Source organism: Lepisosteus platostomus, chromosome 10 (assembly GCF_059453375.1).
Source record: "Lepisosteus platostomus isolate fLepPlt1 chromosome 10, fLepPlt1.hap1, whole genome shotgun sequence".
In the NCBI taxonomy this organism is placed as follows: domain Eukaryota; kingdom Metazoa; phylum Chordata; class Actinopteri; order Semionotiformes; family Lepisosteidae; genus Lepisosteus; species Lepisosteus platostomus.
Window position 1 is genome coordinate 52945178 of NC_142620.1, and position 15675 is coordinate 52960852.

The 15675-nt window shown below is 48.9% G+C and overlaps 1 protein-coding gene and 2 non-coding genes across 6 annotated transcripts; all 3 read left to right on the forward strand.

Moving 5' to 3' along the window:
* Nucleotides 1-1935: 1935 nt before the first annotated feature.
* pabir2 (PABIR family member 2) lies at nt 1936-15255 on the forward strand. 4 transcript variants are annotated; one of them, XM_088597182.1, is made up of 11 exons: nt 2047-3332; nt 3857-4101; nt 5921-5999; nt 6624-6680; nt 7315-7358; nt 7809-7863; nt 8985-9077; nt 9619-9707; nt 10461-10525; nt 11090-11183; nt 12174-15255. In XM_088597182.1, the coding sequence occupies exons 2-11, from the start codon at nt 3977-3979 to the stop codon at nt 12307-12309; spliced, it is 837 nt and encodes a 278-aa protein (XP_088453308.1). In that variant the 5' UTR covers nt 2047-3332; nt 3857-3976; the 3' UTR covers nt 12310-15255. The 4 variants fall into 4 exon arrangements, with proteins under 4 accessions (XP_088453311.1, XP_088453309.1, XP_088453308.1 ...); XM_088597185.1 differs by having other exon boundaries at nt 1936-4101; nt 12201-15255; XM_088597183.1 differs by having other exon boundaries at nt 1937-4101; nt 12198-15255.
* LOC148654023 (small nucleolar RNA U109) lies at nt 5099-5257 on the forward strand. The gene has a single exon (XR_015924994.1). It is a non-coding gene; the product is annotated as a small nucleolar RNA U109 (small nucleolar RNA).
* LOC148654024 (small nucleolar RNA U109) lies at nt 8514-8675 on the forward strand. The gene has a single exon (XR_015924995.1). It is a non-coding gene; the product is annotated as a small nucleolar RNA U109 (small nucleolar RNA).
* Nucleotides 15256-15675: the final 420 nt, after the last annotated feature.

Genomic DNA, 15675 nt, shown 5'->3' on the forward strand with positions numbered 1-15675 from the left:
CCGATGAGAAACGTCCTGTTTTGAGTTTGTGAACAGAAATCCGTGGAGGGAGAGTGAGTGTGGATTTCTGGTCTTTGCCTAAAACTCAGAAGACGGGACACACGAGAAACAGTTTCTGCCTTCTTCTGGGAGAGCTACAAACTAACAAACGCTACGCTGGGTGAACCACGGCACTCTTCCTCCTTGCCAAATTTCTTCAGGGGACGTCATGAAATTGGTACTTTAGTGAAGGAGACCTGTAGCTGGTGGACGGTAATTGCTTTTGGGAAGGTCGGATTGGTGTGTGTGTGTGTCTGGGGGGGGATTTGTCACTTTCCTGCCAAAACAAAAGAGTGGTTTCCTCTGACAGCGGGCAGCCCCCTAAGATGGAGAGGCCATTTCTTGTGGCCGCGAGTTTAGGCCCACGGACCCCGACCCCCCACCCGGCAATCCAGCCCACAGGCTCTGCGCGACACGGCGCGGCTTCAAAGAGCGATCGGCGGCAGATTCGGACAGGATATTTCCGCCTTTTGTTAATAAGGGGAAAAGAAAGAGAGATTAAAATATTTTTGAAAGCCCGGAGGCCGTCCTTTGTGTCTAGAAGACGCATCTGACGTTTTTCTTGAAACCTGCATTACTCAGTACTTAATTCCCCATTACCAGAACTACGTTTTAATTAACCTGTTGACTATTTTCGTGAATTAAATCTGACAGTTGTTTCCCTCTCGCCTCTCTGAAGATGGGATTGTAGGTAGGGTCGCGGGCGGTAGAACGTTTTTTTTCAAACAGATTTTCATATTTATGGACATATTTTCTGAGCAGCTTTTTTCAGCCTTTTAATATACACAAAAGAAAGAAACAAGATTGTGTATTGTAATAGGAACTATTTTTAAGCTTAAAACGCCCCAATACAGAAAAGTAGAAAATAATTTCTTACAACCCCACAGCGCCTCCTTGTGTTCCTAAGTAACCATGCACACCTTTTAAGTCAGTGGTGTAAACCTGCGTTACCTAAGCAACTCAATGACAAGTACGAATAAATACGAAACGTTTGTCAGTTCTCTGTGTTTTATAACTTTCCATGCGCCCTTGTAACCCTTTGTGGACTCAATGTTCGTATCAGGGCTCTGTGAAGGACACAACACATTATTTTACTCTTCTATCGCCCTTCAGGTACATTTCCAAACACGGTTTTTACTAAGCTGGTTTCATTGTCATGCCAAAAACGGAGTTGCTACCCAACCAGACACAGTCATTGTCATATCAAAAGCCCAGTTTGTGCCAGATATGATGCGGTCACTGTCACGTCACACTGTGAGTAATAAAGACACCAGCACAAAAACACGTCGCCACAGTTCTGTTCAGTTCAGTTCATTTGTCCTATGCACAAGTGCAATGAAAAGCTTATTTGCATGTATGCTCCAAGACAAAGACATTAAAGGAATCACCACAAACATAAACACAGAACAGCTGCAACAACAGCAAGTTAACACACAACCTAAAAAAAAAGTCAGACAAGCAGCGTGAGACAAAAACCATCAGTGTGAGCCAGCGGGAGGGGTCAGGCCTTCGACTATCATACAGGTAGGATACGTCAGCTAGGGCAAATATGAAAGAGCACTAAAGAGTTCAGACATTAATGAATAATTCCTAAACATTCTGTGTCAAACCAACAAAACAGACATTAATCTGGCTTTACAGGATTTAAATAATAATACTAATACTACTACTACTAATAATTGCTTATACTTATATAGCGTTTTTCTGGAGTGTCCAGAAAAGCGCCATATAAGTGGAGCAATTATTATTACTTAAAAAGAAAAGAAAAGCAGACATAAACAGATAACTCTCAGAAATGCAGAAATCAATAAATCTGAACTGTTTCTGGAAAAAAATGATCAAGAAGATCAAATCAAGAAGAATTGGGAATCTTACACGAATTAGCCCAGAAAACTCGTTTTGAAAATCTCTATTAAAAAAAGATCCCAAATACAGAAACATTAGTTGAAAACAACATGCATGAAACACATGAAGAAGGCTCCACAGCTGAAACGTTGTGTCTCTTTTCTTTTCCTTTCAGCAGGGAATAAACCTTTACCTGGTCCTTTGCAGCCTGCGCATGCTGACGCAGCTGCCTACTTGACCTACAGAAAACATTGTAATGTCAAAAGGCAAACTGCTGTCCAGTGAGGCACAGTCATTGTCATGTCAAAAGATCAAATCCTTCTCAATGAGAAACACTCCTGGGGAAATGGTGTGGTGGAATTGTTGCATGTATTGGCAATTAAAACCGTTGTTTTTGTGCAAATCCCTGGCTATAGTCCAGCGGTTGCACTCTTGACTAAAATGCTGCTCTCCAGAATAGATTCAAGCACTCAGCTGCTGGCCATTGTTGTAGTGGGGAAGATAACCCTCGGGATATAGGAGTACAGAAAACCGGCACCTTTATTCACTGCAGCTGTTGTAGAGGGATCGTCACCGGCTTTCACCCCCTGAGCTCCAGGTGGCGAGACTACACCCCCACAGCCCTTTGTGCAAAGTCTCGAATCCCGAAAACACACATCGGAGCCAAAGAAGCACAATACCTGCCGCGTGTGAGCTTTCTGTGGCTTATGTACATAGCTTGTCTACCGCAATTTGTGCTTAAACTGTATTTCCTCAGGTGGGTAAGGGGATCAGGTCCATATCTGATCAGCTCCCAGCTTCTCTGACCTGAATTTTCCTGGCCAACATGTTGCAGGATTTCTTGCTTCTGCTATCTGACCGAAGCTAAGACGTTAATTTCAATGGTTGTGTCGTGTAATTTGCTTACCAGGGGTCACTGTGCTCACCACAGGATTTAAATTCTAGGCCTTTCGCTGCTTAACAGAATGTAAGACTTGTGGGTCTTGGCTCAATTACATTTAATCAGAGCAACATATAATTTTGAGGTAAAAGGTTTTATTGCATTTTGAAAACTTTGCTTTAAACATGCGATTTTAACCGGCGCTGAATACGCGACACGCATGCGCTACTTTGAACTCTGGAGGAAGAAGCCGGGGCGGGGCTTTGGTCCGTGTTAACCTAACTTCTCCAGGAAATCCCTTAACGACGGCATTTCATTGGTCGCGCAGCTGCCATTCAGCCGCGTTCACCGGCGAAATGGGGAGCGCCTATTGGTGTCTGACGCTGTCAATCACAGACGCAGGCCGGAGACGGGGCGGGAAGTTTGGTTGAGATAGGAGTGCTGCGGCTCCAAGAGGCGGAGTGAAAAACAGTGGAAATCAGTAGAAAATAATTCATTTTTATTTCAGTCGCCAAAAATTCGGACAGTTAGACAACATGGTGGAAGCAAGGGAAAGTCTCGGTTTGATGTAGGTAAACGTTTTAAGTACAAATGGCGAAAAGCGTGCTGTTTTTTCCAGGTTATTTTTTAAATTAATCCCTGCAGTTTTTTTTTTTGTTGTTGTGTGTGTGTGTTTTTGTGGTCTGCTGTTGAATCAAATGGATGTTGGGTGATGTGCTCTCGGCCTTCGCTTTGCAAACACGATCATTTGGGAAGCGTGCGCTTTTAGGGGGACGCGGTGCCCCCTTTTTCGAAACCTTTCCCTCGGCAGGGCTCCACGCGCGGCTTGGATCGGGCTCCCGAGTTTCCGTCTTCCGATGGGGGTGCGCCTTCCGTGCCCCCTGAGAAAACATGTTGATTATTGTTTGAGAATACCGTACAGCAGGGCCCGTTCGGGCTGATTTTATGGGGTTATTTCGTCGAAGAGACAGTTGAAAACGGCTAGTTGCGTTCACCCCCCACCCCACCCCACCCCCCCACAGCAACAGAAGCAAAGGACTTGTTGAAACAGCTCCTCGCAAACGACGATAAAACATGGAGCCTTGTTTCCAGACTACTTTGAGCTCACACTAGAGGCCCGGCCTCTCGCCCGGCCCGGCCCGACCCAACGCGGAGAGCTCGGCGGTGCCCCGGTTCGCGGGGCCGAGGGGCGCCCGGGGGCCCACGCAAGCCATGAGCCACCCGGCCTCCGTGTCCCAGGAGAAGATGGATCTGGACCTCGACATCCCCGTGTCCCTGACCCAGAACGACGGGAACCTGAGGAGATCCAACAGTGCCCCCATGATCAACGGGCTGAGGTACGGTCGGGGTCCGGTTCTGCCGAATGTTTTTTCTTTGTTTTGTTTTTTTTTTGCGGGCGGCGGAGACGCGAATCCACGCTCCGGACTCCCGAGGCCCTGCAGCCTGTGGTACCGCTTGCGGAGCGGACGGGCAGCTGTGTAAGCGCTCCGGTTTCGTTTCTCTAGCACAGGGAGTCTCAGGTACCCGGGGAAGGGGCTGGGGGCGGAGTGGACGCGGGTTTTTATTTAAAAAACGTGCTTGTTGTTTTATTTTAAATCGAAAGCGGTCGATTGAATTCCAACTCATTTTTTTTTTGCGTGCCGGAAAAGACACGAAGCACAGGTCCCGTCAGTTGAATGGAAAGTTCAGGGAGGCCGTGCAAGAAGTAATGTAGTTAAAACTACATTTCAGTGTGTAGCATCCAGGTGGATGTTACACACTGGTGGTGGAGGGGAGTCCCCATTACCTGTAAAGCGCTTTGAGTGGAGTGTCCAGAAAAGCGCTATATAAGTGTAAGCAATTATTATTATTATTATTATTATTATTATTATTAAAAAAAGGGAGGAAGATGAGTAAAACTTACTTTTTAGCAAATGACCAAAACACGTGTCAGGAGTCCCTTTAAACGTTGGGGGCTCTGCACTCAGGTTTAAACGACTGATACCCACAGAGCAAGGACTTGATTTAGAGATCTTGTACAGATAGTTGACTGAAGGAGAGTCTTTAATGATGGCGCCAAGGTAGTAAATTTAGTCAGCAGTGAGATCTTCTGAACCCCTGAACCCAAAATGATCTTGTTTGAACTATGTCAGTGATATATGTGGCTCAAGGCAATTTTATGTGCTGTATCAAGTTTGAAATATCCAGCCAGCACCTGGTTGTTGCAGAACAGCATGTAGCGTCTAACCACTGGAATGCATTAGACTGCCACAGCTTGGCTCGTTTCCTTGTTCATGAACAGCAGACCCAGGCCCTTGTTTCCCAGTGATTGAGTGACGTGACCCACCCCTCTCCGTGCATGTTGCAGCCTCTCCTGGGCTGCACCCAGTCCGTCTCCCTCTCTCTATAGGAAGTGCGGACGACTAAGTGACATGCTATAGAAAATCACATGGAGTTAACAGGGCCACCAGTCTACCAGAGGAGTCTGAGTGGTAGTATAATACTCCAACACTGAAATGCTGCATTCATTTTCCAGGGATGCCCAGCCACGCTAAGCGCGTTTTAAAGTGCTTTCCCACGTGTGATCGGTTCATGAGTCTCAAAACGAGAAACGATGGCAGTGAAAGATGCAGAGATGCTGATGCTTTTGTGTGTCGGAAGAGTCCGGGTGATGGATTGATTGAACAACTGTTGTGTTGTTGTTCTTCAGTAGAAACAGTTCCAGTTTAAAACCATACCAGTAAATGGAAAGGAAAGAGTAGCTGGTCGTGACACCCCACCCCCCTTTCCCCCGCCCTCATATTGTAAGGCATCACCCCCTCTCGTTGTGACTCAACGGTCTTCGTTCAGTGTTGTTCCCATGTCACCCCAGTGGAGTCATTCAGACTTGACAGCGAAACACAAACCAGGGCGCGCAAAGTAGGTGCTAAATGGAAGTGCGTTAAAAACTGAGTCCTGGTGGCCAGGGGTTATGGGAGTGTAGAACAAGCTCTGTCCCGTCATGCTGTTTGAGCCTCCCCCCCCCGGCTCCTTTCACAAAACGGCTGGAGGAGATTCCTCGGGTTAATGAGCTGCTGCTCCTGCCTGCCTGCCTGCCAGCCGGGCGCCGGTGTCGTTGGCGTTCGTGTCTGCTCCTGCCGCTCCGTCATCCGAGCCCCTCTGTCTGTCCGATTCCAGCGACCACTCGCAGGTGTTCCAGCGGGAGGTTCTGCGCAGTCGGAGGAACAGCACCACTGTGGTGAACCGCCAGAGCCTGGTAAGGAACCTGCACTTCTGTTGCCCCGTGAAAAGGAGGGAGGAGGTAGAGTCTTCTGCGTTATGTTGATCCACGTTTCGCACAGGGATTAAAGTGGGGACTCGGATCTGCAGGTGCTGGTTATAGTTCACTGTGTTTTGCCTAGGCTGATGTGGAGGTGGTATTCTTCTTCTCTGCTTAATGGGCTCTTTTGTCCCAGAAGGCTAGGGAGTGGCAGACTCACTCCTGTCCCTGGTGTTCATGCTTCTTTGTTGTTGTTACTTTAGCTGAGATTTAGTCAAGGTGTTAGCGGCCTGTTTCAAAAACGGAGAAAGGGAAAAGGTATCCAAGAGGGTTGAGATCATTTGCACGTGGGGAATGAGCTGGTGTTGCGTGTTGACCTGAAGCCCTTTGTGTAGCTTACTGGTGCTCAGACTCTGTGTTTTACTGAAAGTCCTGTTCTGAGTGATGTGACTGGAGAGAAACCATTTTCTGGAGCAAACTTCAGGTGGGGACAATAGTAGTGAAATGCTCCCTGGGAATTAGGAAAAGGTGTGTGTGTGTGTGTGTGTGTGTGTTCCTGAGATCGAATGGTTGAGGCTTGCACAGCCCTCTTCGCTCAGTCTAACCTGATGTTCTTTGCAGATGGTCCCCTCTTCCCCCATCAGAGTCCCCAGCAGCAGACTCCATCAGATTAAACAGGTAACGTTCATGCATGGTCAGAGGCTTTGCTTTCCTACTGCTGTCCTTGATTATTTTGTGTCGTACCCATCTGATTTGGAATAGCCTGTGGTGTATTTGTGTTCTTTCACGTCTCGGCTCTCCGCAAGGAATCCTGCGATCGCACACGGGGAAAATGGTGGTGGGGTGAGGGGGGTGTGGGAAAACGTTACAGGCAGCACAGCCCCTTGCTGGAGGTTCGGGGCTGATTGGAGGAGAGGCATGTCCCCACGTCCCCCCCCCCCACCACCACCTGTGGTCTGCAGGTGCCTGGAAAGCCTCAACAGTCACAGCGTCCTTGAGAGACCCGCTGAGGAATCCTACCCTGGGATTAGTCGGATAGCCTGTCTGAACACTGCTGGTAGCGGCATGACCCAGGCTCAAATCCCAGAGCTCAGCAAGCTCAACCTCAGCCTTTACGGTGTTGAGCAACTGGGGAGTCAAGTTATCCCCCTTTTTTCTTAGTTACATTATACAGGGAGGCTATTTGGGGACTGCCTGTTAACGATTGGGGTTCTTCCCATTTTATCTGCTCTGGAAACCCACAAGTGAGGTTGGCCGGAGGACGTCAAGTCGGCAGTATTCATTAAGGTTGAATGACTTTGCTTTCCTGCAGGAGGAAGGTGTGGATCTGATGAACAGAGAGACGGCCCACGAGCGGTGAGTTGCGGCTCTTGCTCCTCTCTCTTTGCAGTGCCTGCAGTTCCGTGGTATTGCAGCACGCCGAAAACATTTGCTAAAACCGTCAGAGGGTCTGATCGTCTGGAGGTGCAGATTTGGAGTCGTTTTCAGCATTGACACCGGGGCAGGGGGATTTATTTAGTGAGCTTGTGTCAAGCCGCAGCTGGGTGTGGCTCTGTGTACATAGCAGCCCAGGTGGGTGGGGGAGTGAGCTCAGGGTGTGCTGGTGTGACCTGACAGTGCCAGCAGAGGCCTGGGACTCTGTCTGAGCCTGCTTCAGTTATTTGTTCACAGAGCCTTGTCTGCAGTGATTGAAGTCAGTCAGCTGGGTGAAGAACTGCGGGTTCACTGGGCAGCGCAATGGGGCACAGTAGGGCCTGGTGTGGCCTGCTCTCTCTCACCCCTGTGCCGTTTCTCTGTCTCCCTCAGCGAGGTGCAGACGGCCATGCAGATGAGTCAGTCCTGGGAGGAGAGCCTCAGCCTGGTGAGTTGAGAGGAAGGGCCTCCCGGGGGCTTGCCGAGCAAAATCTCGCCCTCCTGCCTCGCTGTGAGCAGGAGGTCGATGGTATGACTCCTTCCTCCGAGCTCTGCAAGTGTTGAGGTCTGTTTGTCCTCAACAGCCAGTGTCCCCCGATGGATAAATGAACACTTGTCATGCTCATGCCAAAACGGCTGCGGTCCTGGATCAGCATAAAAAATTCTGAGGGGACTGCAGGCGTCTGCTGCGCTTTTACTGTAGGGAGTAGATGGGACTTGAATATCTCCCAATTCATTTTAATGTCGGATGGTTACTTGATTACTTGCTACATGGGGAGTAGTTGAAAATCATTGATTGGTTTGTCTTAATTGAATTTTTTTTTTAATTACTGGGAGTCTGAAGCATTGTAGCTTGGAGAAAGCATGGCGGTTTGATAATTGTCTATTCAAGTGTGAGATACTCCGGGTTGGGCGTGGGGAAATGGAGCAGGTGGTTGCCAGTGAGCCTTGTTTCAGGCTCCCCGTGCTTCATCGCTGAGCCTCTGCTCATGAGGAGGCAGCAGCAGTAGGCGGAGGGGGGCTGTGTAGTATTTTGCTCTGATGTGTGATGTTGAATGGCTGCTTTGTGTGGAAAGTATGGAGTCTCTCTTCGCCTTTACGCATGTGGCAGCTCCTCCGGGGCTGCGCTGCACCGTTCCCCTCTCTGTGGGGAGCGTGTGTGCTTGAGATACATGCTATAGTAAAGCACATGTTAACAGAGTTAACAGGGCCACCGGTCTCCCAGCACAGGCTGTGTGGTAGTATAATACTCCAACACTGACACACAGACGCCCCGGGGCAGGACAGTGGGGGAAGGACGAGGCTCTTGGGAATATGGGACTGCTTTGCGATTCACTTTGTCTCCCTGAAACCGGGAAGGGTTTATTCTGGCAGAGGGTCTTTACACTAGTGCCTCTCTGGCACTGCTGACGTGCTGTGGCACGGTTGGGGGTTTTGAGTCAAGGATGCTCCTTGTGAATGTATCCGCGCCCAGGGTTTAGAGCGTGGACTGTACCTCTTCGTCCCAGAGAAGGGAAAGCGGTTTGGGATGTAGGCTTTTAATGACGTGTGGGTTTCCCTTTCCGACAGAGTGACAACGACTTGGACAAATCCTCCTCTCCGAAGCGGATTGACTTTGTGCCCGTGTCCCCGGCTCCGTCTCCCACCAGAGGGATTGGGAAGGTGAGCTGGGTCGAGACCGGAGACACTCGTGCAGTTTGTCTATCAGACGGGATGTTTTGACAGTTAAGCTACATTGATGAGAAGGATGTTTATAGTAAAATATTGATGCTGAATTGTTGTTAAAGTATCTGATGGAAAAGGGAACCAGCCAATCATCCTTGCTCTTTTACTAAAACTTAACTGAGATTTTTTTTTAATCATTTGATAGCAACATTACCTTGTTTTTAGCTGATAACATAACTTCATCAACCATTTGCGTGACGCTTTCATTGACAATGGGCTCTTTTTTTTTAAGAACACCCCACTTTATTATATAGGAGAAACCTCTTGGGCAAGTCTGATACTTCGCCTGGTGTTGTTCTTTTGGGCCAGTATTAGGATTATTTCTAGTATTTGCATTGCTTTATTGTAACATGCCAGGCCTGTTAATTGTGTAATTGACTGATAATTGCTGGTAAAAGTTAATTACGTTGCCTTGGCCCTGTTTACACTGCTCTGGAGTTTGGTGCATGTTCACTGATGGGCCTTGTCTCCTTCGCAGCAATGCTTCTCGCCCTCTCTTCAGATCCTGGTAGGCACCAACGGTCTCCCGCCCAGCCCCATCCCAAGTCCCACCCGGCGCTTCACCACGTGAGTACTCGGAGCGCTTGCTGGCTCGCTGGCTGTGCCCAACAGCTGAACCACAAACATCTGCCATCCTTACTTCGGAAGAGGGCTTTCCGAATTGGGGGGGGAGAATCCATGTTGTCCGTGGTGGTGGTACCCTCGTCAACAAGCCGGATTCTTTCTCGGGCGTATTGACCTCTGACCTCTGAGGGCAGATGAGTAAGCTGCCGATGGTCCCATCTTGAAATAGCATGAGCTGGCTTGCACCTGGTGTGCGAGGTGCCTGTGAGAAAACGAGCTGCGATGCTGAAGCAGGGGCTGTAAAGGTGATTAAAGGCTGCTAGTGGGTTGTACCTATTCGTTAGGACAGAGCTGGGCAAAGCAGTCTTCGTTATAATCTCCCCAGGTTGAACCTGCATGGGGTAACTTCAGCGCGCAGTAGCCAGAACCACATTGCGTCCATGCTGCACAGGATGCAGGAGTGGAAAAGAGCTGCAGAGGCCTCACAGGAGGCCAGCAGGACCACACCACACATGACACAGCCGCATCACCAGGGACTTTTTCCTTCCTCCTGAATGCTGTACTTCTTGAAATACTATCCCTATTCAGCAGCTGATTGAGATGTGGAGAAACAAAAAAAACAAAACAAAACAAAACAGAGGGTTGGTGTAGATTTCTGAAATGTGCAAAGACGTAACTCCACGGGGCCGGGCCTGCTGTGGCCTTGGCTCCTGCTGCCGCCCCTGCGTCTCACGTCTGCTGTCTTTCCCCTTCCAGCAGGAGGAGTCAGAGCCCCATCAACTGTATTAGACCCAGTGTCCTGGGGCCCATCAAACGCAAAGGTAAAGAAAACCAAGCTGTGGTCTTCACTTGGGCAAACGGCCGAAAATGTGTGGCACGTCTCCGAGACAAGGGGGGAGTGCTTCTCGTTAAATTGGCATTGAGAAATCTGCACGTTTTGCAGCACCGGTACTTAAAAAGATGTCTGGCTCGTAATTGAATAAAATACTTTCTGGGTGTTAAGTGGCATGTGACTTTTGAGGTGCTTTTTATGGTCTTTTAAATGTCCCTCCGTTTCCTTAACAGTTCTAGCAGTGCTTCTGAACCTGTTACGGAGACGGACTTTTGCTTTAACTCCTGTAATAGTTACAGACTTGTTGGGGGGGAAATACACATTTGCAGCTCACCGATTTAACTCCCTCGGGTAAACGGGAGCTGTTCTCGGCTCTCCTCGTGCTGATGCAAGATCTGTTTGATCAGTTGCCCATTTGTCTTCCCGGGTGTGTAACAGTCGAGGTATTGAAGAGACCTGGGGAGAACCTGCTGGGCTGTGGATACCTCTGGTCGTGGCAGCTCTTCAGGACAGGAGTACCGTTTTACTGTTATGCTTTTTTTTTCTTTTGCAGGCGAGATGGAAACCGAAAGCCAGCCAAAGCGCCTTTTCCAAGGAACAACCACCATGCTCTCCCCCGAGGTTCACCTGCCCAGCCTGAGCTCCTGGTAAAAAGTCGGCTTTCGGGAATGTGGTTCTGCTCAGACAAGTTAGTTTGCGTTACAGATTGAAGAGGCGAAGGACAATTTGCAGTAGCGTTTCATTAAGGAAATGAACCGGGTGCATGCAGGTTGTTCAGAACACGGGCCTTTCACCTGTTCTCCTGCTTTGGCAAGAGTGCTCTGTTGCTCTCTCAGCCAGAGTTTTAACGCTGATCATGCCCCCATCTATGAAGGGGCCTCTTTCACCCTTACATGCTGACACATGGGCGGGAGCGGGGGGTCAGCATTGCTGCCTCGCAGCACTGGGGCCCAGGGTTCAGTTCCTGCGTGCTGTCTGTGTGGAGACTGTGTGTTCTCCATGTTGGCTTAGATTTCGGCTTCCTCCTGCGGTCCTAAGGCAGGCTGGTAGGTTAATTGGCTTCTGGGGAAATTGTCCCTGGTGTGAGTGCGTCTCTGTCCCTCTGCCCATCCGTGTCCGGGTCCAGGGTGTATTCTGCCTGGCGCCTATTGCTGACCAGGATGGGAACCAACTCCCCCGTGACCTTGTATTGAATACCCAGATGGGTATTGCAGCTTCAGGCAGAGCACTGTTGTCCAGTCTGTGTGCATTTAAACTGATTGTATGTTGACATGTAACAGTTTGTATTATAGTGCTTGTGTAGGTTTGCTGTGCTTGTAATTAATACCTAGAACCCAGCTATTCTTGGTATGTGCCATCTTGGAGTGCATTTGACATTAAAGGTTTGTCATTTTATATTTTGGCACTGTTCGGCCTGCTTCCTCGTCCCACCTCTCTCTCCTGTTATACGGTTTCCTTTCCTGCCAGCCTGCTGTCTTTTTTCAAACCCGGATTGTCTTTGCCCGGGCCACCCTCCCTCCCTCTCTGTCCTTCACCTTCTCTTGAGCACGAGCGTTTTCTGCGGCCTGTTGTGTGACTCCCTCGTGCTGCGGCTTATTCTCTTACACATTTGCGTTCTCTCTCTCTCTCTCTCTCAGTCTCTCCCCGGCCCTCCTGGACAGCAGCCTCAGCAGCGTGGGCTCCTCCTCCGACTCCCCGGCCAAGATCACCATGGTCTCGGCCTCCCCCGACGCCTCCCCCTTCGCCGCGCTCCGTGACCTGTCGCCCAAGTGACGCCCCGCCCGGGGGAGGATCGGGCAGCGGCTCCCTCTGGACTTCATTGCCACCTCTCTTTCCAAACCTGCCCGGCCAGGTCGCCCTTCGTGAAATGGAAGAAAGTCGACTCCAGGGCCCTGAACTGTGTGCTTTTTTTTTTTTTTTGCGTTGTGCTGCTCCTCAAAAGTGCACTTCCTCTGCAGACAGACGTGGGCGGCAGGTTTGAAGACTGCTTGCCGTTTCCTCCTTGTCGGCTCCAGCTGCTATTTCTACTTTCCTACAAGGTGCTGACCCTGGCAGCAGTCTCCTCATCCCCTCTACTGCTTCACATCCGGATTATTCTCCTGGCAACGCGAGTTGCTGATGAGGGGCACCTTGTCCTGTGATGCTTTTGTTTCCCTTTGGAGTCCACTGTTCTCAATCCCACAGGACTCCAGGGTGATTCTGAAATACAAGCCAGGCATGGCTCTGTAGCTCACTGGTATGCACACAAGGAGAATGCTAGCAGTCTCCTTGAGATGAGAAGCGACTGTAAGAAGACTGCGTGTCTTTGGGCTCTCGTCTCGCTTGTGCTGCAGTGTACCGTAGTACTGCCAGCTCAGAAATGCTCGCAGGCTCAGGGCCGACCCGTGAACTGACACTTCTTTCCAGCGAGGTAATGAAACCGCATGTAGTGGCTGCGCATGTCTTCCCGCCCCACCCAGGATGTCCTGGTGTTTTCTCCACCTGCACTAACCGGCTGCAAGCCAACCGGCTTCCCTACACAGGGCAAATCCCAAGATTTCCGTAGACTTTCCCCCCTCCCAAGCGTTTTCCTGTTCCACGCTCGTGTTCTGCCTTGGTCTCCTGAAGGGATAAAAGTCTCCGCTGGTTTGAAGACCGAGCCCTACAGTGCAGAGGTCCAGTGAACATCTCACCGTGACTGGCGACGGGGAAGTGCTTCCTTCTGGGAAGCATGGAAGACCTCCCGAGATGACGGTACAGGAATGCTGGAATACCGCTAAGAGAAGGCCGTTGGAGTAAGTCTGAAGAAACTTTCCCAAGGCCGTCCCTGGAGTCAGTGCTCCTGCACGCCGGTCTTCCTCGACTCTGGCATGGGAAGCCATGGATTGCTCACCTAGTTGTGGTCACAGGTGTTGTTGTGTCCTCAGCAGCTGCAGGGGAGCCCAGCAGCGGACAGGAAGCTCGGTTGTGGACATGGATTTCAAGGACTGAGATGAACAAGCGTAATCATCCGCCTTGGATCCAGGACAAAGGCTTGCCAACGCTGTCCGGCATTTCTGTGCTCGGGAATAGAATGAGCAGAAGGAGAATACAGCCTACTCCAGACAGCCTTGGATGCCGCGTAGCTGTGTTATATGGAAACACTATAGAGCGCTGTTTAATCTGGGTCTTTTCTTTTTTTTTTAAAGCGTTTATTTGATTGTACACGTTGGAGTAACACTGTTACTGCCGGTGTGCCTGTGGCGTTCGGACGTGGGCTGTTGGGCAGATTCAGTAGAATGGCTCCCCTTCCTTTCTTCACCTGGTCAGAGGGGAGAGCCTGTCCCAGAACACGTCGCTGTTTGCGTACCGTGTCCTGCAGTGGAGCATGCAAACGTGCAGCCTAGCCCATCTAGGAAGCTGCTGCAAGAACTAGTTGGGGCTCATCTGTTTGCAGCGCCAAGGTGACGGAAGTCTCCAGAGCTTTCTCCACTGCCTACATTTGTGAAATCCACTTCTGTAGTGAGGTGGTTTAGGATTTTATGATTTAGTGAAGTTGGTATCTTTACAAAGTGGGTTTTGACACCAGTCCCGCAACTCTCTAAACGTAAAAGCTGCTAGGTCAGAAAATTTGAAGTTTTTAAAAAATTTTCTGGCTGTCTAATATGTTTGTAGCTGCAGGCAGTATCTTCATCACTTTTGGAGGCTTATATTCTATTGGGGGGGAGAGAGAAGCATTTATACCACATCACTGGTCTCTCTCCCTTCCGGTGCATCTTGAAGGGCAGCACAGCAGAGCGCGTCGTTCACACCCCTCAGTGTCGAAGTTGTTTAAGTTTCTAATTCATCGTTAATGAATTAACCAGCACGCAGCCCCTCGCCGAGGGGTCTTGTAAGAAACGCATCAAGCAGAAAAAAGAATCTTAGGGTTCCGATGTGAAAAATGAGAGATACTAAGGGAATCTTTGTTTTGAAAGTAATAAATACAAGGTTGGATTTGGATTGTTTATTTCTCATCTGAACATATGCTGTAACCTACTGATTTTATTAATGCTCTGTGCCATTCTGATAAACATCATCAGAATAAGGGCCTGGAGGGTTTTGAGGAAATGTCCATTTGAGTCCTTAGTCTTCTGATGTATTTGTATGTAAATGACTGTAATTGTGTAAAAAGTCAGTGTTAATCGGGTGGTTGTAGTATTTTATTTTTCAAAATTCTATTGTTTTATAAATAAATCTATATTTCCTTTAAGTAGACATTGCTAGTTTTACAAAAAAAAGGCATGAAAAATGTAAAATTGACCATCTGACCACATTATGCTTTGGTGCAAAAGAACTGTAGAGGTGACTATAACCAAGAGGGCACGTCCTGGGTTTATAGCAGAGATAAACCATTAATTTGAAATGCAGATTTTTTAAGAAAAAAAGCTTTAAGGTTTGTGAAGCTGCAGTTTGTACATAGTTTTTACTTTAATATTTTGTTTTCCTCTTTCATGATCGCAAGAAGCACCTTGTACACAGTCCCTACCTGAGCTGTTACCCAGAATTCTCCTGTCCTGTGGAGTGTTTTTGTTTTATTGTTTCTTTATTTTTGAAAGAAAGTGCCCTGATGCTGAAGTACGAGGTAGCAGGCTGGCGTGCTGCTGCCTGCTGGGGTAGCCACAGTGTGTTCATATGCTTTGTGTATTTATGAATTGCTAAATGGAAAAGCTATTTTCTTCACTCCTGGTTTAAAAGAAAAATAAATTATTAGCTGTAAAAGCTTTTTTATTTACTGTCATGCTTATCTTCCGCTAACATCCAGGCGTTGTTCTGCGCTGCTTCGTGACTCCGGAATAGACCCCAAGGACCAAGCGGCACCATTTGTGAGTGAATGGTGCTCGGGTGCCGAAGTGACCCCTGGAATACGGTCTTTCACATCGGGCGCTTGTGCAACAGGTCGTATGTGCCTTTATATTGAGTTTTATAGCACGTCTAAGTGAAAAGTCTCGGAACAGCTAGCTGCAACACGCATTGGGTTGCAGAGCTGAAGTGATTGTTGAACGTGTTGTGGGGAGTTTTCCCCACTAAGTCTTTTCCTCCGCTTTCCAAAGCGGTGCATTAGGCAGCCCACCCCAACACGCGTGATTGCACCTACACACAGTTCTACGTGTCGGGGGCGAAGATGGATGAAAACTCAAA

Excerpts from the sequence above, each read along its gene's own strand:
- pabir2 (XM_088597181.1), top strand. The coding sequence starts at position 3,977 with ATGAGCCACCCGGCCTCCGTGTCCCAGGAGAAGATGGATCTGGACCTC. Across the intron at positions 6,000-6,623 it reads TGGTGAACCGCCAGAGCCTG|ATGGTCCCCTCTTCCCCCAT; the intron begins GTAAGGAACCTG and ends TGTTCTTTGCAG. Across the intron at positions 11,184-12,173 it reads CTGCCCAGCCTGAGCTCCTG|TCTCTCCCCGGCCCTCCTGG; the intron begins GTAAAAAGTCGG and ends TCTCTCTCTCAG.